Here is a 27,646-nt window from a genome sequence, read left to right on the forward strand (position 1 = left end):
GCCTTAGCAAAATAGTTTCCTGTGTTTCATGTTGTTTTTATATCAGGTCTTTGATTACTTAATAGAACTCAGTCTTCTTAATATTAAAAGAGCTAAATCTCATTCATAACAATGTAACCTTTTGTGTTTGCTTTCCAAATCTTCTATTGCCAGTTTGGTTAAATAGATAATTAAGTATTTGATAATGATCTGTGGTCCTACGTAGTCAAATATTCAAACCTTTTGACATTTTGACAACTTCCCCAAATCAAATTCTAAATGGAGTCTTCTTGACCTCAAAGTATCTTTGATATATCCCAGAGTGTCCCTGAAAATCTCAAAAGATTTGTTTCTCACCTTGTAAAAGAGAGATGTTAAACAAATTAGGTTTATTTGATATGTTAAATTATGTAGAAAGCATTTTCAAATAAGTATTGATAAACCTTCTTCGGTTATATGTGTATGGATATATGTTCCTAACGTAGATATTCCAGAAATTGTTTATAGAGTTTCTAGAAATTTATCAATACTTTAATGTCCAGTTATTATTCTAAATTATTGTATGCCACAGAAATAACTACATTTCACCATCAAAGGAACTCTCATCAGGTCTTTAATTGTGTGCATTTTAAAGTATTTTGTTATTTTAAGACAATCATTTTTTATTCTGTTGACTTTGCAAAAGTTAAGATTAATGGAAAGGACTCTACCAAGTGCTGCTATCCACCAACACTGCTGCCAAATTACAAGATGTTTAAACTTGGGTTCTTATTTCACAACTGAAGAAGGCTCCCTCCTGACATCTGTGCCTATGGAAATGCTAGAGACATCAAAGTCCAATTGACGAGGAAGAGAATTAGCTGATGTTGAGGTTGACTGCTTCCTCCCAAAACATTAAGAATGTTTCTTTCCATTTCTCCTTTCTTTCCAACAATCCTTTTCCTAATTCTTACACCCTGAAGGTCTTTGTCATTCTTTTGTCAACCTACTGCCTTGCCCTGTCCTGGAAAGACATTGCCATTGTTCACATATCTCAGACCATTACAAAAGCAGGTTATCCAACCTCCAATCAACTATTGGATTTACTGTGATGCTGGTGATTCCATAATTCTTCCCATCACAGACTTCTCCCTGATTTCCAATGCCTCAGTTTCTCTGGAATACACTTGTGGATAAACGCTTCTGGAGAAGTGGAAACTGTTATATAAAATACATAAATGAGCCATTTGGCTTGAGAAAATGACTCAGTGGGGTCTTTCTTTGATCTATTTAATCTAAGTTGGTTTGGGCCATGGGGATTGTGGCATTGGAAAGTTTGGAGTGTCCTCCAAACATTGGGTATTATTCAGTTTAAAACCATTCTAATAGTCTCCCTGATATACCATATTCTCTCAAAAGTTTTAAATGTATGCATGCAGCTACTGGTAATGAGACAAATGTTCTTTCTGTGCCTAGAATGGCAAAAAATGGGATGAAGAACTGCCACCTAAGGGACCAAGACCTTGATATCCTAACCTATGAATTGAAGTTAGAGATTCATCCTGATTCCAACAGCAAGCAACAAGGAGTGGTAGCTCAGAGTGGCACTAATACTTTAAATTTTGATCAATACTTGCAATGCAATTGAGAATTTATCAAAAGGGGGTAAGTTGATAATATTAACTTGCAAATTGGGACCCACAAAATGGAGGCCATCTCAGTGGCCTAGCCCATATCACAAATCTGAACAAAGTCAACCTGCACTTACTGAAAACACCTGTCAAGAAACCCTAACATCAGTCACAATCTTTCAAGTTAGCCTTAGCTAACTTGAGAAGTTAGGACCCTAGAGAATAGGACCTGCTAGCCTTATGAGGAAATCCCTGAATTCCTGGTCATTCATGCCGTTTCCGTGTTGCCTCTTCTTACACTCTGTAATGCTCATTCTTGCCCACAAAACCTTGGGAAGAGTGCTCCACTATTTGATAGGTTCTGTACTCCCTAAGTACATGGATTGTTTTCCTTTGAATAAAGGACCTTAAACTAGTTACTAAATTGTTTTAGTTTTGTCATTTGATAATAGTAAACTTGGGATGTTGAAATGAAGTGGAAAGATTCTGTCTTGTCTTCACTTGATTATTCTCACTGGGGAAAAGTGAGAGTAAGATTTGCCTCCCAGTTTTAAATGAGGACACACAGATTAAAAGTGCCTAGTTTCATGCCCAGTACAGGTCAGGCACTCGATGAATGCTATTTGATTTGGAAAGTGGACAAAATAGCCTAATTTGAATGTCTATTTTCTACCAGAAATTCTTACAAATGTAGGCAGTAAACTGGGTGATATCCTTGTATTTCAGATAAGGAAATAAGATCAGAGGAGATCCTACTTTGTGGATATGTGTGGATTTTGAACATATGCCTCTCTTCCTCCATGATTTATTTCTGTGTTGAAATAGTGACCAAGGCAGGCAGAAATTATTTTAAAAAGATGTCTGAAGAAACAGTTCTCTAGGTACCATGTCTTAAAGTTCCAGAACACTTAAAATGGTAATCAGACACACATGAAGATACTATAATAAGCTCTTCCAGAACCTCTTTTCGCCCAGCTATAGGATGGATGTGACAATCCAGTAGTTCTTTTGATCAGGGACAGATGCCTTTAAAACCCCCAATTATTCAAAAGGACTTTAAGTCATTTTCACAGATGTGTGCAGATTTAAGTAAAAAGAACTCGGGGGTGACAAAGGATAGGGTAGATTTATAACACATTCCCTATTCTAAGAACTGAATATATATGCTTTTCCAAACTATGGAGATACCAGATGTATTAATCGTGTAGTATTTAGAGATCTTGGGAAGAACATGCTTTCATAAATGCAAGGCATAGTTATTAGCAATGAAGGGATTAGTTATAAACCCACTTAATTTAAAATTTAAGCCAGTAGTTGAAGAAAGTAAATTTTTTAAAATCAATTTTGGAATAGAATGGACACAGATAAAACCTCAAGTGTGAGTAGATGAAAAAAGTTAATATTTTGATTGACCACACATCTTGAAAGGAAGCTTTAAAGGATGTGTAGGTCTTTGAGGCCCAAGGGTAGCATTCTGGTTTGTCAAGCTGAGCAAAGACTAGGACTAGGTGAAAACATTTTTTTCTTTCTTCTGGGTTATGGATTTGTACAATTGGGGGGACTTGGAAGAGTCTGAAGCTGTGGCCATTACATTGGATCAAAACTAGATTCTCTCAAGTTCTGTGAGAGTCAGCTGAATTCACTAAAATCCCAACAAGGACAAAATATTATATTTCACTATTTCTGCTTAGGGGCAGCTAATTTTTCCTTGACTTAGCTGAGGTTCTGAGCCTTTCAATCTAATAGACAGTTTCTCTCTTATTGTGTATACTATCCTAGCCTCTGCTCATGGATCAGAAAATAACTGAAATAATGTTTGTTTTATAGATGCCTTACTTATGAAATATCTCAGAGCTAAGTCAATTTAATTGCTCCTGTGTACAGCAGAGAACCAACAGATCACTCCACTAAAGCTAGAATTGGGACATACAGGACACAAAGTCAAAGAGTAGGGCATGGCTAGGAGCGGGAGGCAATGATGTAGCATCACTGGTCTTAGAGGTCCCCCTCCAGCCTCTCCCTGGCCAGGTACCAGGAAGACAAGCCCGGAGGAGGGGGTCTTGGCTTCTCCTTCCTTCATTTCCGTCAGTCCGCTTGGACCTGCCCCTTTGGCAAACACATTACCACAGAAGTAAGCAAGTTAGTGTCTGCCCTCTTAGACTTTAGTCTTTGTCAAACAGTAGATTTTAAAATTCTCTGGGGGCAGGATCATCTTATTCACTTTTACATAACCTCCTTAACTGTCAACATCCTTTGTAGTAGGTGATTCTTTTTTAAGTAAAAATATATCTCAATCATTGTAAGGTAAACACTCTGCTTTAGTGTTCTAGAATTTTTGATGGGGGGTGTTATAGCAGATCCCAAACAAAGGTAACGAAGCTTAAATGAGCAAAGCTAATTAAATATGATCTTGTTCAGATGGTGTCACCTTTGGGAGGTGGGGGAGGGATATGTTCTCTTAATCATACAGGAGTATATTGTCTATTCTAAGAACTTTCTTTGACAGTCCTCCTTAACCCTGTCACTGGTCAGGTGGTGGAGCCCAGTTGAAATAGGGATGTGAACTCCCCAAGGGGGTGAGTCCTGGTCTCTCATGTGTCTCTCTGTGATAGAGGCCAATAACCATGATTGAGTATTACTGTTCTTGTTATATATATTTTTTCTTTATGTCCTTATGAATAAATGATACCTGGCAGCACAATACCTTTGGAAACTACTGTTTTATTAATTTAGTTAGAATAACATCCCTTTTCCTTCTGCCTTCTCCCTTTAAGGAAAAGTGTGAAATTATTTTTTTTTAAAGATTTTATTTATTTATTTATTATTTACTTATTTATTTATTTGAGAGAAGGAAAAACAGCATGAGAGGGGAAAGGGTCAGAGGGAGAAGCAGGCTTCCCGCTGAGCCAGGAGCCCGATGTGGGACTAGATCCCAGGACTCTGGGATCATGACCTGACCCAAAGGCAGTCGCTTAACCAACTGAGCCACCCAGGCACCCCCATGAAATTATTTTTAAAAACTGGAGCGAGTAAGAATTGGGGTTTATTCTCCTATTTCCTATGAGGGTCTTGAGTAACTTGTAGACTCTTAAAGTATAGAAATTTGAAACAAACATCCGACCACAAAAATAGCTTTCCTTTTGATAAACTCATTTGGATTAAGTCTGAGAGTTTCCTTAACATAACTTTCAGAATATTAAGCTTCAAGGGAATTTTTATAAAAGAAATAGTAGCACTCATAGCTCCCATCTGTGGTGCACCTCCAGTTGGCAGGTACTAAGAGATGTTCTAATGACATCTTGTACAACTTTGTGACCCTGGGAGTATTATCCCCATTTACAGACAAGGAAGTGGAGATCCTGATAATTGATGTAACTTGTGTAAGGTCCCATAACTCACAAGTAGTAAGCGGAGCTATCTCACTCAAACCCATTGTTGGGGAAACTTGGCCAGTATTTGGGTAGTTGTAGAATTTTTCAGAAGCAGTTACTATGTCCAGAAGTGTCTTTTTGCCTAAAGCTGCAGGCTTAGAAAAATGGAATTAAAGGATCCTGGAGGAATAATTAATCCCTTTCCTTATCTCTGCCCCAATTCCCCACTTTAACCCTCTTATAGGAAGGCATTCATAAAATTTTTTTTATTTTTTAATTTTTTAGAAAGATTTTGTTTATTTGAGAGAGAGCATGAGAGAGTGAGAGCATGAGCAGGGCTTGGGGAAGGGCAGAGGGAGAGGGAGAAGCAGACTCCCCACCAAGCAGGGACCCTGATGTGGAGTTCAGTCCTAGGACCCTGAGATCATGACCTGAGCTGAAGGCAGATGCTTAACCGACTGAGCCACACAGATGCCCTACAATTTTGTTTTAGAAGCTTGTGATGACTACTTGGCAAAAAGCCCCACCACATTATTTGGCTGTTTTGGAAAAGTGACTTCTGAGACATGTGACATATTGACACTTGTACTGACTTTAACCCACACTCTGAATAGGAAAGCTTGGTCTATATTGCCACCACAGTATACTGCTCAGTCAGACCCAGATGTATTGCAGCACATGAATATTCTCACTGCATGACAGTAGCCATCTGTATTTACTCAATTTCTCACTGATTTTAGTTTTAATATTTCTTTTATCAGGTAAAGAGGGGCTATTTTGCTGCAAGGAAAACTTGTCAGTTAGAGATCTGGCACAGCTCAAAAACTATAGTGGTTGAACTGTTGAATGTATATAAATCTTTCATTTTTAGTGTGTGTCTCCTTGTAGTGAATCCAGATTCATTTAGCTTGGATGTTTTTATGATATTCTCTAGAAAGTTTAGCATTCTGGAGTTCTTCTAAATTAATGCATAGATTGCATAATGGGGTGACCAATGTAGTGATTTCTTTGGATGCAGTGTAGCTAATGGCAAGTTGTGTGTGTGTGTGTGTGTGTGTGAGGGGGGGGGGGGAGGGAGAGAGGGAAGAGCATGCTTGCATGCTTGGCATTTGGAATTTATAAAAATGATATGTTTCTTAGATTTCAGACCAACTTAAATCTCTTTCCTATTACAGGAATAATGTATGTTTATTGTAAAAAATGTCAATGAGCCCCAAACAGGAAAAGAGAAAAAGAAATGACATCTCAGAGTTAGTCACTGTTAAGATTTTGGTATCTCAGTCTGTATGTGTGTGTATTCGTACATATGTTTGTTTTTACAAAAATGAGCCAATGCTATAAATATTCTAGAAATTATATTTTCAGATATATCTATCTTTTCAGTACTCTTTTATAATATTTTTAGTGTGAACATTTTCATGGTATGGTTAAATCGTATCTCTTGAACATTAGATTTTTTGTTATTTTTCTCTTTATTCTATAATCTAGAAGCAACTGACTGATAAAAGGAGGTTTCTTAAATTTCAGATTACTTATTGGCCCCCTTTCCCACCTACAGCAGGCAGAGTGTGTTTTGTTTGTGCTCCCCTGCCCTGAGCCCCACTCCCGGCTGAAGAACACTGTGGAACACTGCGGTATGACGGCTACTGATGACTCCTCTACTCCCACTGTTTCTTCTCGCAGGAGACAGAGCATGTGGCACCCAGCCAGCCAGAGTGTCGGGGGAGAACAGGAACGCCAGCTCACGAGAGTCCACAAAACCACTCTTTCAGGTGCCAAGAAACAGTGCGAGTTCAACAAAGGTGGGCCTTTTGTTGTCAGAAATCGTATTATACCTGTGTTGCTTTCCCATGCTTGCTGCTCCCACACAAGGCAAGGCTTTCTGAGTTTGACTGGCATTCCTTACAAGTCACAGAAGCTGCTTAAAGAGGCTGTGAGAGAGTATCGTTGAGTCTGAGCTGAGGAGAAATGTAAATAACGTACTGTCTCTGCCTTCATTTTGGAGATAATCAGCCTACAGCTCAGAGAGGAGAGGAGATAGTCTTGGAGAAAGAAATGCTGATTTCATTTTGTCCTCTTTTATTCCATGCTGGAGATGATTAGCTTTTCCTCTGTGATAATGATAATTAGTGATGACAGTGTAGACATCAAGCCAATTTCTTTTCACATACTATCTCATTTAGCCTTTGCCACTTCTTCATAAAGTAAGTACTTATAGCCCCATTTTATGGAGGAGAAGCCTGAGGCTGGACTCATTGGGGCACTGGCCTGATGTTGCACAAGTGAAAAAGCTGAGCCAGACTTTGAACCTATAAATGTTTGATTACAGAATAGCAGGTGTGGCTTCTGTGCTGATCCAAGGAGTGTCCTTGAGGCACTTGAAGCAGCCCTGGGGCTGGCCTCTCTGGTCCGCTAGACCTGCTGAGATAGCCCTGGGTTCAGGGCAAGGACGTAGGTGGAAAGCTGTCTGCAGCAAGGTTGGCATGGCATTCTGATGGGAGCCTGGCATTGCTGTGGAAAGTCTCTTCTGGAAATAAACAGAAGAAAGAATTCAGCTGCTAGTCGTGTCAGCTATCTTTGTAGGATCAGGCGTACAGCGTAATCATAGCCCTCACTCAGCGGGAAGGGAGTGCTGTGCTTCTGAGCATGACCTTTAGATTTTTTTTTTTTATGGCAGCACAGCCTAAATGAATCAACAACTACAGAGAAGTTGGCTGTGCTATGTAATTTTGCTTTAAAATATTCAACATACTAAATTTAGAATCATAGAGCCCTAAAAGGTTGGAGGGGCCCCAAAAGCAAGGTGACCCACTCTCCAACCAGATTCGTCGGTTTCTTGTATCACCCTCCTCACAATTTGCCACCACTTTTCTGTTTATTCTTATGTGACCTCAGGTCAGGTGAGACTCAACCTTGTCATTTCTCTGCTGATTGGGGCATTCTCCTTATTTGAAGCCTTATTATAATGAAGCTGTTTTAGACAGACCAGAACCAATTTTGTGCAGTGACCCTGTCTCCCCTCCACCACACTGGTGCCTGCCTTTCCTAGCAAGAACAAGGCCAACTATATATCCATGCATATTTCAAAGTCGTAACACAAAACGAAACAAAAAAACAAAACTAAATTATTTATTTTTGTGTATGGAATGTATGGGGCAGCCCTTTGGGGTGGACGTTCCACAGAGGCTAGTCAGGAAAAATGATATTAGCAGTTAACCTTCTCAAAGATACTTGATGTTTGGTAACTTTAGATCACTTTATATCTCATCTACAGTGCGGAAAGTAAGTGGTAACATTACTGTTATCAGAGGGCAAGTCAGAAATTGAATAGGATTCTGTGATGGGAATCATTTACATATGATTAGTAAGATCTAAGAGTATTGAATTAGAATAGTTTTGATGAGGAAATGTACTGGGCAGCCATTCTTACATTTGGGAATGGGGAGTTACAGAATTTGGATTCTTAGATCTATGGTACCTTTTCTCAGAAAAAGAGAGATGCACGTATATACAACTTTGTAACATCTTAGGATGCTCCTGGACCTCCTCTGCATGTCAGTGACAGGAACTGAATACAGACAGGGTCCCTGGGCAGCTTTCCTCATTAAGTCAGATTTGTCTCTCCCCATTTTCCCCATTAGCCACTTCTACGTCTTAGCAAACCTCCACAGGACTCCAAACACCTTGTCCTTTTCTTCTCCCTTCTAGCCTCCAGGCTCCACCTTGATGGGATCTAGCTTTATGAGCTAGCATCATTCCAAAATATTCTGCACCCCAGTGTTGGCAATCACAGGATCTGGAGTTAAGTGTCAGATGAGAAGAGGTATTAGGCCACTTATGTCTGGTACTATTAAGTTTAGTATTTAGATTGGGCTGGTAACCTTTAAACTAGAGTTATTTGTCACAGCCATGGTGGCATCACCTAGGGACATTCTAATGAAACTTTAAAAAAAAATCTCAAAATATTACAGGGATTGTGAAACTTGATGAACTGGTGAAATGAGATCTGAGGCTAGAAACAACTTTGAGTTCAGGTAGCTCACATTCCTGAAAACATTTCTCTTCCCTTTTCAGCCAGCATATGGCCAGATTCAGGCATATGGCGCCCAGTAAGATCTTGATAGAGACATGATACTGTAATAGGATGCTCCAGACCTAGGTTTGGCTCAAAGTGAGGGAAGGAGCCAGGCTAAATCTCAGCAGGTATAAAATGCCACCTTCTTGGGGGTGGAGGGAGAATTTTATTTGCATAATGAACACTTTGAAAAGGGGAAGAAAGATCTTTTTGTCGTCAAGGGGTCACATGTCACTTCGATGAGAGTCAAAGGAGTAGTTAATCTTCAGAGAATGAATCCATCCTTGTAGAAATGACATTTTGGAGCTCATTGTGTTATGAGGTGGGAACTGATCTTTGCATGTATGCCAAGGAGAAATAGTTTCATACCTTCAACCCCTAGATCGTGTATCTTCAGCTCTTTCTAGAGCAAGGAGCCTGTATCTGTGTCTGTGGATGAGCTTCAGGGAGGTTTATGAATGTTTTTCCCAAAGCTTGAGTGTATATATATGTATATGTTATATTGGTTTTCTGTTGCTACTGTAACAAGTGACCACAAATCTATGGCTTAAAACAACACACATTTTTTTTAAGATTTTATTTATTTATTTGACACACAGAGAGAGATCACAAGCAGGGGGAGTGGCAGGCAGGCAGAGGGAGAGGAAGAACCAGGCTCTCTGCTGAGCAAGGAGCCTGATGCGGGGCTCCATCCCAGGACCCTGGGATCATGACCTGAGCCGAAGGCAGCCGCTTAACCAACTGAGCTACCCAGGCGCCCCAAAACAACACACATTTATAACCTTATAGTTCTGTAGATACCCAACTTGGGCTAAAATAAAGGTGTCAGTAGGCCTGCAATTCCTTTCTGGAGTCTCTAGGGGGAGAAGCCATCTGTTTCCTTGCCTTTTCCAAGTTTCCAGAGGCTGCCTACATCGCTTGGCTTGTACCCCTTCCTCCATTGCAAAACTAGCAACATTGCATTTCTGAGCATTCTTCCATACATCTCCCTCTGACCAGGGAGATTTTCTGATTTTAAGGATTCACGGAACTAGATTGGACTGACTCAGATAATCCACAGTAATCTCCCCATCTCAAGGTCCTTAACTTGATCATATCTACAGAATCCCTTTTGTCATGTAAGAGTAACATGTGGAGTGGGACAGAAAATGAGGACACAGGCACTGTGGTGTGTGTGGGGGTGATTATTCTACTTGCTACATAAAAGTTTAGTTTTCCAGGGAAAATCTCTAAAGCATTCATCACAATCTCATGTGGTACTCATGACCTCAAAAAAGTTTAAAACACTATCCTAACCTCTTTCTGTCTCCCAGTTTGCTTGTTCTTCAACAGAGCCAACCTCAGACACTGATTTCACCCCCTCCACCCTCTTTCACTCCATCTGTGCTCCTATTGGCCATGTCCTCTCTGTCCTTACACGACCGATAGCCCTTGTACAGTGCCCCAGAGCAGAGATCTCACGTTTGGTGTCCTGCAGTTTATCTAGTGTGGAGATACACTTGCCTTGTAGAATGTTTTAAAACATTTTGATTCAATACTTAAAATTCAGAAATTTTGGGACACCTGGGTGGCTCAGTCGGTTAAACATCTGCCTTCGGCTCAGGTCATGATCCCAGGGTCCTGGGATCACGTCCCGCACTGGGCTCCCTGCTCGGCGGGGAGTCTGCTCCCTCTGCCTGCTGCTCCCCCTGCTTGTGTTCTCCCTCACTTGCTCTCTCTCTGGCAAATAAATGACTGAAATCTTTAAAAAATAAAAATAAATAAATAAATAAATACAATTCAGAAATTTTATAGATTTGGGAGATTCTTTTTGAGAAACTAAAGGTGGGAAAACCCAGAGCCTATATTACTGCGTGGCAACAATTAGCTGGAGGGAGTTGAGGAGCAGCTGTCCATTTTTCCACAACTCCCACCTGGATCTGCCTGCTTTCTTATGCACGCTGCCTGGATCCTACAGGCATTTGATTTATAATGCCTGTTTTAATCATTTTCTTCCCAGCAACTGCTCATCCTGGGTACTCTAGCTGCCTGGAGCTAAGCCCTAATAAGGTGATCTCTGATACTGTCTTATGTCTCCTTTCCAAGATAACATATTTACATTTTAACTTGGATTTTCATTGCATGTGAGTGGAGGGGCTGTGTATTACCCTACTCTGGCATGCTCTTCAGTACCTGGAGCTTTTCAAAACACGTATAATTATAGAACTGCATTTGGTTAGAGCAAGAATGAAGCCTTAGGAATCGTTTCATAGAGCCCTCTCATTTTCTAGTTTGACACCCAGTGAGGCCGTGATTTGCTTGAGCCCTCGCTCCCCTTATAACAGAACCAAGACAAATGCCATCAATCTGTTCAGAGCAGTCACTTGATAAATATGCATCAGTTTGATTTTTTTTTTATATCGCTACAGCCAGTGCCAATCCTATAAACCCTCAGATATGACAAAGGAGGATTTATGAATGTAAGAGAATACTAATGAAGCTGGGGATTTCTTACCCAGCTAAGTAAAGTTACTTTTGAGAGTGATTAACTCACTTGTGTTTAAAATATTGCATTAAAATTTATGACAGCATTAAACTTTTAATGTCGCTAAAGACCTTGTCTGTATAAACAGGAGCTATTCTATAGCATTGTGTCACTACTGATTAAGTTGGTGGTTACATTTGCGAATTGGAGTTTATTGGCCTCTTCATCTGGAAGTCCCCAGTTAGAGGGAGTTGAAGATTGATGTATTAGCAAGAATAATGGCCTTTGATGGCTTTGACTATTTTTGTGACATTCCAGAAGAAAGAAAAAGCTTTGTTGTTTTATGGAAAGAGGAAGTTTTGTTGGCAGCAACTTTTCCATGGGGAATAAATCCTTTCAGCTTTTGTTTTTGAGATAGACAACTTGTCTGTGTTTTAATAGGTAATTGTTTCTTATTTAAGTGTTTTTCATAGAAGTAAGCAGAGTCTTAATGAGCTCTGTTAAAAAGAGAAAGAATGAGTAAGAGAATGAGCACCCAGAGATTTTTAATAACATAGTAGACAAGATGTACCTTCTTGGACTGTACCAGACAGGAGCTCTACATGTTGCCAGCATGTTCTTATTAGTGTGCTCTTAGGATGTCTCTCCTCTCTTCCCCTCCCCTCCGTCACCTCCCCTCCCTTCTCTTCTCCCTCTCTCCGTCTCTCCATCTCTCTCTCTCTCTCTCTCTCTCTCTCTCTCTCTCTTTCTTCCTTAATAGTGCAGGGGGAGGAGAATGAATCAAGTATAAACAAAAAAAATATAGTTTGTCTTGACAATGTTTTGAGACTCCCTGCTAGACAGTTGGGTGACGAGTGGGCTCTGAAATGCTTACTTTGCCTACATTGCATGGGAAGGGAGCCATATAGAGAGGGATCTCTTCATCCTCCAATCCTGCCTCCATCCTCATGGGCTCAGAAATAGTCTGATAGCATGGAAAGAACATTCAAATTAAGAAATGCAGAGTCTTATCTCATGTCTCTCGGGTGACCTTGGTCACTTCATGCAAATCCCTCAGTCCCCTCCTGTAACACAAGTTTGGGTCAGATGATTTCTCTGCCCCCTTCTGACTCTAATTCTAAAAATGCTCAACAGTTTAGATGTTTAAAGGATTAGATGTGGAAAGATTTTAGCTTAATAAAACAAGCTCTTGCAGTCACAGATAAAAATAATTCCTCCTCCATGCTGTAGAGCACAAAAATATCCTATACCAAATCACCAACCCCTTGAACTGATTGACAAAGAACCCACACTTGACTATTCTGGGAATGAAACCCTCCTTTATTATTATTATTTTTTTTGAGACTGCACTTGGTTACTTTATAAATTGTTAGCACTTTCACACAGACAATGATTAGGCATGAAGATAAAAGAGAAACTCTGAGACATTCTCTCATTAAAAATAATAATAAATGGGACATGATTATATTGGAAAATACAAAAAAATCCAAGGAAATAATTTCTTTAATCTTACTAATGCATTCTGCATTCTGACTATACAATCTTTATATGTAAGTTGAATAATAAAGTAGTGGGGTAATTATCACCAACCTCAGCTTCATTTATGGCTAAGATGAGCAAATTTGATTTTTCATAACAAATACTCTAACATACAATTTTCTACAAGGAACGTATTTTACAAACTTTGTATCATAGCCTTGTGTTAGAAATAATATTTCTAGGAGATAGAATAAAAACTTTGTCCTTAATATCTCAACATCTTAGAAAACTTCTTGACCTAACTTGGACTAGATTTAAGAGACAAATTTCAATAGTGTTTATAGGGGACAGAGTGTGCATATAAACTTAAATCTAATTTAAAACTGACCAGCTGGTTAGACGTTGAGTGTTCCTGAGGCCATGGGAATGAGGCTATTCTTTAACTTACTCGTTATCTTCCCAATGAGGCAATGGCTACTCCAGTGTTTCTGTCATAGTATTCATCTACAGGGTTATTCCTTTTCAAGACTAATGTGCAGCACTAAACACACACACACAAACACATCCACATCCACTCATATTGTATATAGTGACACAGCTCCCACCCACCCCTTTTCTCTATTTTTTATCTTTAACCAACTTATTTGATTTGTATGTATAAATTTTTTCATATATATGCTATCTTAGACATTTCTGTGTAATTTGTCCTACTTAATATTGTGTTTTCCATATCATAAAATATTCTAAAATATTAATGACTATAAAATATTCCATTCTGTGAGTATACCATCACTTATGTCATGAATTCCAAATTAGTGTGTATTTTGATTACTTCTGTGATTTATATTTATAGATATTGCTGTACAAAGAATTGTTTAAAAGTGGAATTTTTCAGTTATCTGATCATGAAAGAAGATAGGAATAAAATGGATCATTGATAATGGATAATTTTGAGAGAATTAGATAGAAGGTCATTTGGTTAGATTTCTGTATGTGGCAGCATCATAGGATAGTGGCTCTGGGTAGAACGTTTGAGACAGTTCAGTCCAATCCCCTTCTCCATACTTGTATATTCTAGATATTTCTTTTTCACCCACTAGCCCTTATGGTTTTCTAGTTCAGATTGTGATTGGGGCAAAGTGCCTCTGGCTGTAATGTTCCCAGAGAACGTTTGGAAGGCGTGCCAGGTGTCGAACAATTCTTTGATGTGTGGAACTATCCTGCACATCTCAGAGACTCTGACATCTTTGGTTGTAGCCCACAGAATGTCAGTAGTCTCCCCAAGCCTCTGCACCAATCACAAGTAGCCCCTAAATTTCCTAAATGCTTTCTAGAGGGCATACCACCACCCCCTTGAGAAACATCGATCTTCATGATGGATATTTAAAGCTGTTTTATGAGAGTCTTTATTAACGTGGGTACGTGTTCATGATTTATTTATACATGGAGAAGAAAGCAGTTACATAACAGAATTACAAGGTGATCGTATTTTTGCTTAACATAATTATATACAGAAACTTACACTGGAAAGACATGAGTCAATATTTTATTGGTGGTTATTTTCAGGTGGAATGATTAAGGGTGGTGATTTTAAAAATATTCTTTTTGCTTTCCAAATTTCCCCCCAGTGAGTTCCTCTTAAGTTTGTAACTGGGAAAATTATTTATAAATAAAAAAACTATGCACGGTTCAGGATATAGAACCATAAATAAATTTGTTGAAGTCACTGCAATCATATTAAGTAATTTTATTTTCTGTTTCTTTGAACTGTTTTATATCAGCTTGAGGTAGACAGGAAAATTAAGAACGTATTAGAGGAGAATGGATTTTTTAAAATTATTTTTGTTAACTAGAAGAGACTTAAAAGACATTTTCAATGGTACCCGTGGCTTTTATGCTTTGGGTTAGTTGGGATCAGAAAGCAAATATTAAAGGTGATTTTTATAGGGTCAGATGACACTTAAGACCAGAACTTGTATCCTAGACACCTCTTCGTTTGATTGTTTTATTCTGTGGATAAAAGTAAAAGAAAGTCTCTTTTTATACCATTCTAGCAGTGCAAGACTTTCAGGGGAACATAGAGTTCTTTTTTTTTCTTTTTTTTCTTTTTTTTTTAATTTTAATATGTTATGGGAGTCACCATACATCATTAGTTTTTTTAATAATTTTTTATTGTTATGTTAATCACCATATATTACATCATTAGTTTTTGATGTAGTGTTCCATGATTCATTGTTTGTGCATAACACCCAGTGCTCCACACAGAATGTGCCCTCTTTAATACCCATCACCAGGCTAACCCATCCCCCCAAACTCCTCCCCTCTAGAACCCTCAGTTTGTTTTTCAGAGTCCATCGTCTCTCATGGTTCGTCTCCCCCTCTGACTTACTCCCCTTCATTCTTCCCCTCCTGCTATCTTCTTCTTATTATTTTTCTTAACATATATTGCATTATTTGTTTCAGAAGTACAGATCCGTGATTCATCAGTCTTGTACAATTCACAGTGCTCACCATAGCACATACCCTCCCCAATGTCTATCACCCAGCCACCCCATCCCTCCTACCCTCCACCACTCCAGCAACCCTCAGTTTGTTTCCTGAGATTAAGAATTCCTCATATCAGTGAGGTCATATGATACATGTCTTTCTCTGATTGACTTATTTCAGTCAGCATAACACCCTCCAGTTCCATCCACGTCATTGCAAATGGCAAGATCTCATTCCTTTTGATGGCTGCATAATATTCCATTGTGTATATATACCACTCTTCTTTATCCATTCATCTGTCGATGGACATCTTGGCTCTTTCCACAGTTTGGCTATTGTGGACATTGCTGCTATAAACATTGGGGTGCATGTACCCCTTCGGATCCCTACATTTGTATCTTTGGGGTAAATACCCAGTAGTGCAACTGCTGGATCATATGGTACCTCTATTTTCAACTGTTTGAGGACCCTCCATACTGTTTTCCAGAGTGGTTGCACCAGCTTGCATTCCCACCAACAGTGTAGGAGGGTTCCCCTTTCTCCATATCCCCGCCAACAACTGTCGTTTCCTGACTTGTTAATTTTAGCCTTTCTGACGGGTGTGAGGTGGTATCTCATTGAGGTTCTGATTTGGATTTCCCTGATGCCGAGCGATGTTGAGCACTTTTTCATGTGTCTGTTGGCCATTTGGATGTCTTCTTTGGAAAAATGTCTGTTCATGTGTTCTGCCCATTTCTTGATTGGATTATTTGTTCTTTGGATGTTGAGTTTGATAAGTTTTTATAGATTTTGGATACTAGCCCTTTATCTGATATGTCATTTGCTAATATTTTCTCCCATTCTGTTGGTTGTCTTTTGGTTTTGTGGACTGTTTCTTTTGCTGTGCAAAAGCTTTTTATCTTGATGAAATCCCAATAGTTCATTTTTGCCCTGGCTTCCCTTGCCTTTGGCGATGTTTCTAGGAAGAAGTTGCTGCGGCTGAGGTCGAAGAGGTTGCGGCCTGTGTTCTCTTTTAGGATTTTGATGGACTCCTGTCTCACGTTTAGGTCTTTCAACCATTTGGAGTCTATTTTTGTGTGTGGTGTATGGAAATGGTCCAGTTTCATTCTTCTGCATGTGGCTGTCCAATCTTCCCAACACCATTTGTTGAAGAGACTGTCTTTTTTCCATTGGACATTCTTTCCTGCTTTGTCAAAGATGAGTTGACCATAGAGTTGAGGGTCCATTTCTGGGCTCTCGATTCTGTTCCATTGATCTATGTGTCTGTTTTTGTGCCAGTCCCATACTGTCTTGATGATGACAGCTTTGTAATAGAGCTTGAAGTCCGGAATTGTGATGCCGCCAGCTTTGCTTTTCTTTTTCAATATTCCTCTGGCTATTCGGGGTCTCTTCGGGTTCCATACAAATTTTAGGAATATTTGTTCCATTTCTTTGAAAAAGGTGGATTACCATCCACCTTTTGATGGGGATTGCATTGAATGTGTAGATTGCTCTATGTAGCACTGACATATTCACAAAGTTCGTGATATTGAGGTATGTACCCTCTATCCCCATACTCTGAAGAGTTTTGATCAAGAAAGGATGCAGTATTTTGTCAAATGCTTTTTCTGCATCTATTGAGAGGATCATATGATTCTTGTTCTTTCTTTTGTTAGTGTATTGTATCACGTTGATTGATTTGCAGATGTTCAACCAGCCTTGCAGCCCAGGGATAAATCCCACTTGGTCATGGTGAATAATCCTTTTAATGTACTGTTGGATCCTATTGGCTAGTATTTTGGTGAGAATCTTTGCATCCATGTTCATCAAACAAAGTGATCGGTAAGTAACCCTCCTTTTTGAATCGGTGTCTGGATTGGGGATCAAGGTAATGCTGGCCTCATAAAATGAGTTTGGAAGTTTTCCTTCCATTTCTATTTTTTGGAACAGTTTCAGGAGAATAGGTATTCATTCTTCTTTAAATGTCTGATAGAATTCCCCTGGGAAGCCATCTGGCCCTGGGCTTTTGTTTGGTGGGAGATTTTTGATGACTGCTTCAATTTCCTTAGTGGTTATAGGTCTGTTCAGGTTTTCTATTTCTTCCTGGTTCAATTTTGGTAGTTGATACATTTCTAGGAATGCATCCATTTCTTCCAGGTTATCTAATTTGCTGGCATAGAGTTGCTCATAATATGTTCTTATAATTGTTTGTATGTCTTTGGTGTTGGTTGTGATCGCTCCTCTTTCATTCATGATTTTGTTGATTTGGGTCATTTCTCTTTTCTTTTGGATAAGTCTGGCCAGGGCTTTATCAATCTTGTTAATTCTGTCAAAGAACCAGCTCCTAGTTTCGTGGATCTGTTCTACTGTTCTTTTGGTTTCTATTTCATTGATTTCTGCTCTGATCTTTATTATTCTCTTCCCCTGCTGGTTTAGGCTTTATTTGCTGTTCTTTCTCCAGCTCCTTTAGGTGTAGGGTTAGGTTGTGTATTTGAGACCTTTCTTGTTTCTTGAGAAAGGCTTGTATTGCTATATACTTTCCTCTCAGGACTGCCTTTGCTGTATCCCAAAGATTTTGAACAGTTGTGTTTTCATTTTCATGGGTTTCCATGAATTTTTTTAATTCTTCTTTAATTTCCTGGTTGACCCATTCATTCTTTAGTAGGATGCTCTTTAGCCTCCTTGTATTTGAGTTCTTTCCGACTTTCCTCTTGTGATTGAGTTCTAGTTTCAAAGCATTGTGGTCTGAAAATATGCAGGGAATAATCCCAATCTTTTGGTACCGGTTGAGACCTGATTTGTGAGCTAGGATGTGATCAGTTCTGGAGAATGGTCCATGGGCACTAGAGAAGAATGTGTATTCCATTGCTTTGGGATGGAATGTTCTGAATATGTCTATAAAGTCTATTTGGTCCAGTGTTTCATTTAAACTCTATTTCCTTGTTGATCTTTTGCTTAGATGATCTGTCCATTTCAGTTAGGGGGGTGTTAAAGTCCCCCAGTATTATTGTATTGTTGTCAATGTGTTTCTTTGCTTTTGTTATTAATTGCCTCATATAATTGGCTGCTCCCACGTTAGGGGCATAGATATTTACAATTGTTCAATCTTCTTGTTGGATAGACCCTTTAAGTAGGATGTAGTGTCCTTCCTCATCTCTTATTACAGTCTTTGTTTTAAAATCTAATTTGTCTGATATAAAGATTGCCACTGCAGCTTTCTTTTGGTGTCCATTAGCATGGTAAATGGTTTTCCACCCCCTCACTTTCAATGTGGGGGTGTCTTTGGGTCTAAAATGAGTCTCTTGCAGACAGCATATTGATGGGTCTTGTTTTTTAATCCAATCTGATAGCCTGTGTCTTTTGATTGGGGCATTGAGCCCATTTACATTCAGGGTAACTATTGAAAGATTTGAATTTAGTACCATTGTATTGCCTGTAAAGTGACTGTTACTGTATATTGTCTGTGTTCCTTTCTGATCTATGCTGCTTTTAGGCTCTCTTTTTGCTTAGAGGACCTCTTTCAATATTTCTCGTAGGGCTGGTTTTGTGTTTGCAAATTCCTTTAGTTTTTGTTTGTCCTGGAAGCTTTTTATCTCTCCTTCTATTTTCAGTGAGAGCCTAGCTGGATATAGTATTCTTGGCTGCATATTTTTCTCGTTTAGTGCTCTGAAGATATCATGCCAGTCCTTTCTGGTCTGCCAGGTCTCTGTGGATAGGTCTGTTGCCAATCTAATGTTTCTACCATTGTAGGTTACATATCTCTTCTCCCGAGCTGCTTTCAGGATTTTCTTTTTGTCTCTGAGACTTGTAAGTTTTACTATTAGATGTCGGGGTGTTGACTTATTTTTATTTATTTTGAGAGGGGTTCTCTGTGCCTCCTGGATTTTGATGTCTGTTTCCTTCCCCACATTAGGGAAGTTCTCTGCTATTATTTGCTGCAATATACCTTCTGCCCCTCTCTCTCTCTCTTCTTCTTCTGGGATCCCAATTATTCTAATGTTGTTTTGTCTTATCGTATCGCTTATCTCTCGAATTCTGCCCCCGTGATTCTCTAGTTGTTTATCTCTTTCTCAGCCTGTTTATTTTCCATCATTTGGTCTTCTATATCGCTGATTCTCTCTTCTGCCTCATTTATCCTAGCAGTTAGTTCCCCCAGTTTTGATTGCACCTCATTAATAGCCTTTTTGATTTTGACTTGGTTAGATTTTAGTTCTTTCATTTCTCCAGAAAGTGTTTCTCTAATAACTTCTACACTTTCTTCAAGCCTAGCTAGTATCTTTAAAGTCATGATTCTGAACTCTAGGTCCGACATCATACTAATGTCCGTATTGAGTAGGTCCCTGGCTGACGGTACTACCTCTTGTTCTTTTGCTGAGGTGATTTTTTTCGTCTTGTCATTTTGTCCAGAGGAGAACAGATGAATGAGAGAACAGAATGCTCACAGGTTAACAATGTCTCCATCAAATATACTCTATACAAATCAGAAAAGACCTGAAACCAGGGGACAATAAAGGGAAAGAAAGAAGAGATAAAAAAAAAGGGGGGGGGAACAAACAAAAACAGAACAAAACCAAAAAAAACAATATGATAAATATGATCAGGCTAGTGCATAGATCAGTGCCACACACTAGCTTTTGGGCATATTTTGGTCTGTTTGAAGAAAGTACCTGCTAAAATTTTAAAGGAAGAAAGACTTTTATATGTACAAAATAAGGGTTGATACAAGGAAGGGTTGGCAGATGACTGTAAAGATGAAAAATATAAAAGATTTTATAAAAGGAATTGATAAGAAGTTGTTTTTTAAAAAGAAAGAAGAAGATTTAAAAAGAACAAGAAAAAAGAAAAAAAGAAAAAAAAAGGGAGAGAATGTGATCAGGCAGGAGAGTAGAAGAAAGCCATACACTAGTGATTTAGGGTATATTTTGATCTTTTAGAAGAAATTGTATCTCAAAATTTTAAAGAGAGAACAACTTATTTATATATGCCAAAAATAAGGGTAAGTACTATGACGGGATAAAAATATGACTCTAAAAATGAAAAATAAAAAATGTTTTTCTTAAAAAAGGGATTGATAAGATGTTTGAAAAAGGGAAAAGGAAAATTTCAAAAAAAACAGTTAAAAAATTAACTTTAAAAAACTAATGAATTATGGTAAAAAAGCCATGAATTCTATGTGCAGTATTCTAGCGCTGGAGTTCTCTCGTTCTCCTTGATCGGTAAACTTGGTCTTGGCTTGCTCGCTGTTCGTGCTGATCTTCTGGGGGAGGGGCCTGTTGCCCTGGTTCCCAAATGTCTTTGCCGGAGGCGGAATTGCCCCGCCTTGTGAGTCCGGGCTAAGTAAGCTGCTCCGGTTTGCTCTCAGGAGCTTTTGTTCCCTGCAAGCTCTTGGTACAGGTTTGAAGGACCAGGGTGGAAATGGTGGCCTCCCAATCTCTGCCCGGAGGAGCTGAGAACTCGGGGTCCCGCTTCTCAGTGTGCCCCCAGAGAAAATCAGTCACTCCTGTCTCCCCGGTCTCTGGCCGTACTCCGTGCTCACCCGGCCTGTGATTGAGCGTTTCTCTCTCTGGTACCCAACACCGTGTGGAGTCTCCAAACCCAGCAGATCCCTTTGGTGCACTCCCGTGCTGCTCCTCCCAGGGGAGGAAGGGGAGTTTCCCCGGCTCTGCCGCTTGTTGGGTCCCTGCTGGAGGCGCAGTGGCCCGACTGGGCCGCGGATCACAGTTTATGGCAACCCCGAGCTGAAAGCCCATGCCTCGGCTCTGTCTCTGCAGCCGGCTTCCCCGCTCCGATACCTGGGAACTCTGCCGCACTCAGGCACCACTGGTCTTTCTGTGACCCCGAGGGTCCTGAGACCACACTGTCCCGCGAGGGTTCCACCCCCCGCTTAGCCGCTGCAGCGACGTCCCTCCGCGGAGCCGACTTCTAAAAGGTCCGATTTTGTGCTCCGCGGCTCTATCACTTGGCAGAAGCGGCCGGCGGAGGCCCCCTCCCCCACCGTCTGTCCTCCCGAATATCGCCTCGGATTCACTTCTCCACACGTCCTGCCTTCCAGTAAGTCGTCGCTTCTCTGTTCAGAGAGTTGTTACTATTCTTCTCTTCGATCTCCTGTTGAGTTCTTAGGTGTTCAGAATGGTTTGATTCCTATTCAGCAGAATTCCTGAGACCAGACGAAATCCAGGTCTCCTACTCCTCTGCTATCTTGCTCCGCCCCGGGAATATAGAGTTCTAATCAAGAGAACCCCTATGACCTCTGCAGTTGCCAGGGGCAAAGGAAGTACCAGGGCCCATTTAAATGGGAATGGGGTCCAAGAAATGAAACTTGAGAAGGTGGAAGCAGGAGTAAAGCCAGATTTCAGGAGGTTTTTAAACAATGCCTTGAATTTAACACCAATACAAGAAAACAACTTTGGCCACACTGAACCTATTGAATAAATCCAGACACACATAATAGAGCCCTTGGATGTGCATGTGGAGGGCCAGTTCCCTAGGTGAAGCAAGGTTGTTGTCGGAAGTAGATTAGAGATAAAAAGTGCTGGGAAGATAAAATCACTACTCTGCTGGAGTGACATGGGGGCCTGGGGAGAACTTGGAACTGTTGGAAGAAGAGTTGAAAACCGGCTTTCAGGTAACTGCTGAAAAGTGTCTGGTGTACCTTGTCAAACTTGAGTGAGATGAAAACATGTGAGAACCAGGCTCCTCTGACTTGCCTTTCTGATCATTAACTCACCCTTGCCCCTCAGACCAACAATACTAATCCAGGTTCTGTTCATCTTGTGCCAAGACCACATTGGTAAGGACAGCGTAGTATTGCAGGTATGTATGGCATTTGTTGTTTGCTTTAAAATGGAATGATAACAATGAATCATGGAACACTACATCAAAAACTAATGATGTAATATATGGTGATTAACATAACAATAAAAAATTTAAAGAAAAAAAATAAGATGGAATGATAATGAGAATCCTAACTAGCATAAGGAATAGCAGGTGTAGAGGTGCTGGCTTATTCAAGATGGAGACAAGAGCCATAAGGCTGGAGAAACTGATCTGCAGAGAGAATGTATCACATGACATCAGAAAGGTTGGCAGTGCCCAGACTGCACAGGGCCTTGTCACCAGGGTATGGATCTTGGATTTTGTTGAAGTTGAGGGAAGCCATTGGAGATTATCAGGAGAATAACATGCTCAGATTTACATCTTTAAAAGACCGCTCTGGGTGGTCTGTGTTGTGGGGAAGCGGGGAGACAGTGGAGGCAATGCCTCATCCATGTGGGAGATGATGGTGGCAGTGACAATGGAAGAGGGAAGAGGAGACGTGGAGATTAGAGACTCATATCTTCTTTTTGGAAGAGAAAGAAAACCTTCGTTAGGGAATAGGTAGGATTTAGGCTTATTTAATATTAATGCTTACTTAAGTACTTTGTGCCTTTTCTTAAGTTCTTTTGTTCCTAGAGCTATCCTGATTCATAATTTAAAAGCTAGAATTTTGGAAGGCCAAGTATCAGATGTAATATCACAGTGCCCAGCGCAATGAGAATTTAATATTCATCAAATATTTACCTGCCATTCAAATTAGCCACCTGCCCACCATTATTTGTGATCTACTGTCCTCTTCACTTTATCTGTCCCTAAACTAAATCTTCATTTGTATGATTTTTTTTTCTGTCCCTGACTCAGAAAGACAGGTATTGTATTTACTTTGTAATGTTGCTCACTTGCTTACATTAGATTCCTCCAGGAAGCAGAGCCTCGTAGAAGGCCTTGGGTACAGGGAGGTGATCCCAGGAAGCAGGAAGTGGGGGAAGGAAGAGCTGGAAGCAGGTGTGTAGCTGAGGTTACCACTCTTGGCAGCTGGAGATCGGTCCCCTGAGGACTCTCTGAGGAACCTTGTAAAAAGTCCTGTGAAAGTTGGGGGGCTACCGTGTTTATTCACACACTCCCCTCTTTGTTCCCCTCCTCTGAGGGTTGTCCCCCGAGGAGGTAAGTCCTGCCCACTTCCAGGCTGAGGGAGTGAGCTCTGTCTCACAACATTCTTGAGGCCAAAAAGTGAAGAGACTTGGCAGGTGCTAAAAGGGGGATCATTCGATTGAGCAGAACTGTCCATGGAGCTGAAACATTTGCTATGACCACCGTGCCTCCTGGGCTGACCACTGCCTGGCACAGGAAGCAGGCATCTCATAATTACTTACTAAGTGAATAGAAAAAATGAGATATGCAAGGAAGTGCTTTGTATCCAGCTCAGCACACCAAGTGCTACTATCATTATTAATAATAATGTATTAGAACTTCTGCTCCCAGTGGATCCTGTGTCCTCAATATCCCTTCCCAAACCCTTCTTTCTGATCCATGGGGTGTTTTTGAATCACACCCATGGCAACTCTACCTCCTTTCTTCTCTCAGTCCTGATGCTGGCCTCATGGGTCTTACTGCCCACCCAATTCCCTGGGCATTGGCATGGATCTGGCTGTTTCCGGGCTCTGCTCCAGCCCACCAAGGTGAGGAGGGGTATCAATTCCAGTGCAGCTGGGCTGCCTTGTGTTCAGTGTTTGTCATAGCGTCTCCAGGGACATGACTCTTCCCGCTTCTGGAATGTGTCCCCTGGGAGGCCAGGCCAGAAACACCCAGGGCACAGAAGTCCCTCTCACTTGTGTTCTTTAGCCACTGGTATCCTCGTGGGTTGCTGCACCTAGACTTTTAGGATAATATTTCCCAACTAGGAATCCCCTGGATCACTTGTTAAACACATGTTATCAGTGCACTCCTTTGGAAATTCAGATTCAGTAACTGTGGGAGCCAGGAATCTTTTTAATAACACTGATTGATTGTAATTTTCAGAGAAGTATAAAGGGAGGTAGAGCATGGGTTCTAATAATTACTGGCAGGGCATATTATTAGAGATTAGCATTCTGCCTCTAGCCATAACCTCCTTCTCCCCTCTATGGGAGTTCATTGACCTGGACAAGTACATCCATGGGTTGAAAAGTCAGTTCATGAACATCTATTGATTTCTAGTTCTGTTTTCTGTCAGTGGTCTCTTTGTGTCAGGGGTCATTTTAAATTCAGTGCCTTGGTTTCTTTATCTTTGAAGATGGCGGCCCAGTATTCAATCTCAGTCCTTTAGCAGAAATTTGGTTAAAAGAAAAACACCAATAAGAGAGTGTCTTTAATATAGCATAGACTCCCTAGAGAAAGGAATTTTTTATTTACTGGTATTGAGGGTTGTTATTGTTGCTAATAATATTACTGGAATTTATTGGCATCTTGTCTGTGTCTGCATATAGAGCTATTGTTTGTACATAAAGAATGTTTTGCTCAGATGGTTGTCCTCTTGGGATATACCTTTTGTTTCCAAAAGAGTTTCAGGAAACAACAGTCATACAGTCAGCCGGCAGTCATCCGGGTATACATTAGTATATCCCATGTTGCTTTCTGAACAGAGGCTCAGTTTAATGCAGCGGAATATCTTGAACTCTTAAGAGTGATTCAAGGTTCAGTTTGGTTCAGCCTTAAGGTTCTGATTCTATATGAAACACTCTGAAATGTGTACTGGCTGCTCTCCTTTTACGCTTTTTGCCCAGGTTTTCTAAATGTGGGTTGAAACACCACTTGCTAATCTTCAGCAGGTCTCTTCAGGGAAGAAACATATCTGCTTGTAGGAACGAGAGTCCTCCCGTCCTGCTAGTCCTGCTAGCATGCTGCAGATGGAGGAGAGAGCATGAGTTTTTTCATAATCATCATATATACTTGGGAATATACCAGAATTGGCAGCTGTCCATAACCCTGGGATGAATACTTTTATTTATTTATTTTTAAATTTATTTATTTATTTTAGAGAGAGAGCGAGAGAGCACACGTGAGCAGGAGGAGCAGAGGGAGAGAGAGAGAGAATCTAAAGCAGACTCTGCACTGAGCATGTAACCCAACGCAGGGCTCAATCTCATGACCCTGAGATCATGACCTGAGCCGAAATCAAGTCAGTTGCTTAACTGACTGCACCACCCAGGTGCCCCAGGATGAATACTTAATTAACAAACATATGAGTGCCTACTCTGTGCCAAATGTCACTATTAGCCCTAGAGATAAAAATAACAAGCAAGACCCACAAGGTCCCTGCTCCATAGAGTGTCATCCTGAGAGAGAGACAATCAGATAATTATACAAATACAGAGTTAAAGACTATGTAATGGAGCCAATGAGGATCATACTACAACAAGAACATGGGATGCCCGGGTGGCTCATTCCTTTAAGCTTCTGCCTTCAGCTCAGGTCATGATCCTAGGGTCCTGGGATCGAGTCCCGCATTTGGCTCCTTGCTCAACAGGGAGCCTGTTTCTCCCTCTGCCTGCCGCTCCCCCTGCTTGTGCTCTCTCTTTCTCTCTCTCTCTCTGACAAATAAATTTTAAAAAGTCTTAAAAAAAAGAACATGTAAAAGGGAGACTTGATTGTGAGCTACGTGGTATCTACAGGATGAATGTATTAATTAGGAGAGAAAGTGGAGAGGAAACAGCATTACGGGCACGGGAACATCACATACAAAGGCCTGAGGTGGAAACGAGCATGGTACATACAAGAAACTATAAGAATGTCAGTGTAGTAGGAGCAGAGAGGGAGAATGGTATGAATTGAGGTCGAAGAGGTGGACAGATGCTAAATCCTTTTGATTGTCCTAGGATACTTTAAGTATTTTGGTCTTTAAGTGTGCAGAAGGGTAGTGACAGGTGGTTGTGTGGAAAATGGTTTGAAAGGGTACGGGGAAATAGGGAGATCATGGAGGCAGTCCAAAAGGCAGATTATAGTGGTCTGGCTTCAGATGGTAGTGGTGGAGGTGGAGGGAAGAGGACAGATGCAAAAGTTACTTGGGATAAGAAATTGAAGGACTTCATAATACAATGGCTATTGGGCTTACGGTAGAGGAAAGTGTTAGAATAACTCTGGCACTGGATAGAGGGGGAAATTTTTTCACTGAGATAGGGAACACATTCATCTGCTAATATATTTATTTTTATTTTTATTTATTTTTTATTTTTTAAAGATTTTATTTATTTATTTGACAGAGTGACAGTGAGAAAGGGAGCACAAGCACGGGGAGTGGGAGAGGGAGAAGCAGGCTTCCCACTAAGCAGGGAGCCCGATGCGGGGCTCGATCCCAGGACCCTGGGATCATGACCTGAGCTGAAGGCAGACGCTTAATGACTGAGCCACCCAGGTGCCCCATTATCTGCTAATTTAAATATAGATAATTGAAATGTTGATATAAATAAAAAATCCTCTGCTAAAATATTGCTTCTTCTCAATTTATTACATCTGTGGTTTGACACTAACCTTAGACCACGAAAAATATCTTAATGCTTAGTTCATTTTGCTATTTTGAATTCCAGTACACCTTCTGAGTGAAGGCCACTGCAGGATGACCCTATAGATTGGCTCAGCACATGCTTTCGGGTCCTAGCAATGTGGGAACACCAAAAATTTTGGAGAAGATGCACTTTAATGGGTTGTCCACAACTTTGCAGTCACCAAATCTAGGAGGAAGCTCTTCTAATATCAGCACACAATTAATTTTCTATTTCTCTGTTAGAAGTGCTTTTAATTTGAATTATATCATGGTGGTCATGGTAATAGTGGCAGTGAGGGTGGTAATGATGTGGCAGTCCTCGGGGTTGTGGTGTTGACAATAGTGGTGATGGTTGTAGTGGTGGTGATGACAGTGGTGGTGGTGGTGGTGACGATGGTGGTGGTGGTGGCAATCGTGGTGGTGATGACAGTAACAGTGGCAGTGAACAGCAGTGGTGGTGGCAGATACAGTAGTGATCACAGTGATGGTGGTGGTGATGATGGTGGTGATGGTGGTGATGGTGATGATGGCAGTAGTGGTGACAATGATGATGGTAACCATGGTGGTGGCAGTGGTAGTGACCATGATGGTGGTGGTGGTGATGGTGGTGATGGTGATGGTGGCAGTGATGACAGTGGCAGTGGCAGTGATAGTAGTGGTGGTGTCGCTACAATAGTGGTCATGATGATGATGGTGACAACAATGGTGGTGATGATGACAGTGCTGGTGGTGACAATGGTGGCAGCAGTGGTGGTGACCATGGCAGTGGCAGTGATGGTGGTGGTGGTGGCAGTACAGTAGTGGTCGTGGTGACAACAATGATGATGACAGTGCTGGTGGTGACAATGACAGTGGTGGTGGTGACGA

General features: G+C 40.6%; 1 protein-coding gene across 5 annotated transcripts in view; it reads left to right on the top strand.

The window, feature by feature from the left end:
* FAM13C (family with sequence similarity 13 member C) overlaps nt 1-27,646 on the top strand; it is a 169,392-nt gene that overhangs the window by 59,130 nt on the left and 82,616 nt on the right. For all 5 annotated transcript variants that reach the window (XM_073886246.1, XM_073886244.1, XM_073886245.1 and 2 more), the window contains one exon: nt 6,644-6,762. In XM_073886246.1, coding sequence (XP_073742347.1) covers nt 6,644-6,762 — 119 coding nt within the window. The remainder of the gene's footprint in view (nt 1-6,643; nt 6,763-27,646) is intronic.

This window comes from Callorhinus ursinus, unplaced genomic scaffold, assembly GCF_003265705.2.
Source record: "Callorhinus ursinus isolate GAN/ISIS: 27379988/994484 unplaced genomic scaffold, GSC_fseal_2.0 scaffold69, whole genome shotgun sequence".
NCBI lineage: Eukaryota > Metazoa > Chordata > Mammalia > Carnivora > Otariidae > Callorhinus > Callorhinus ursinus.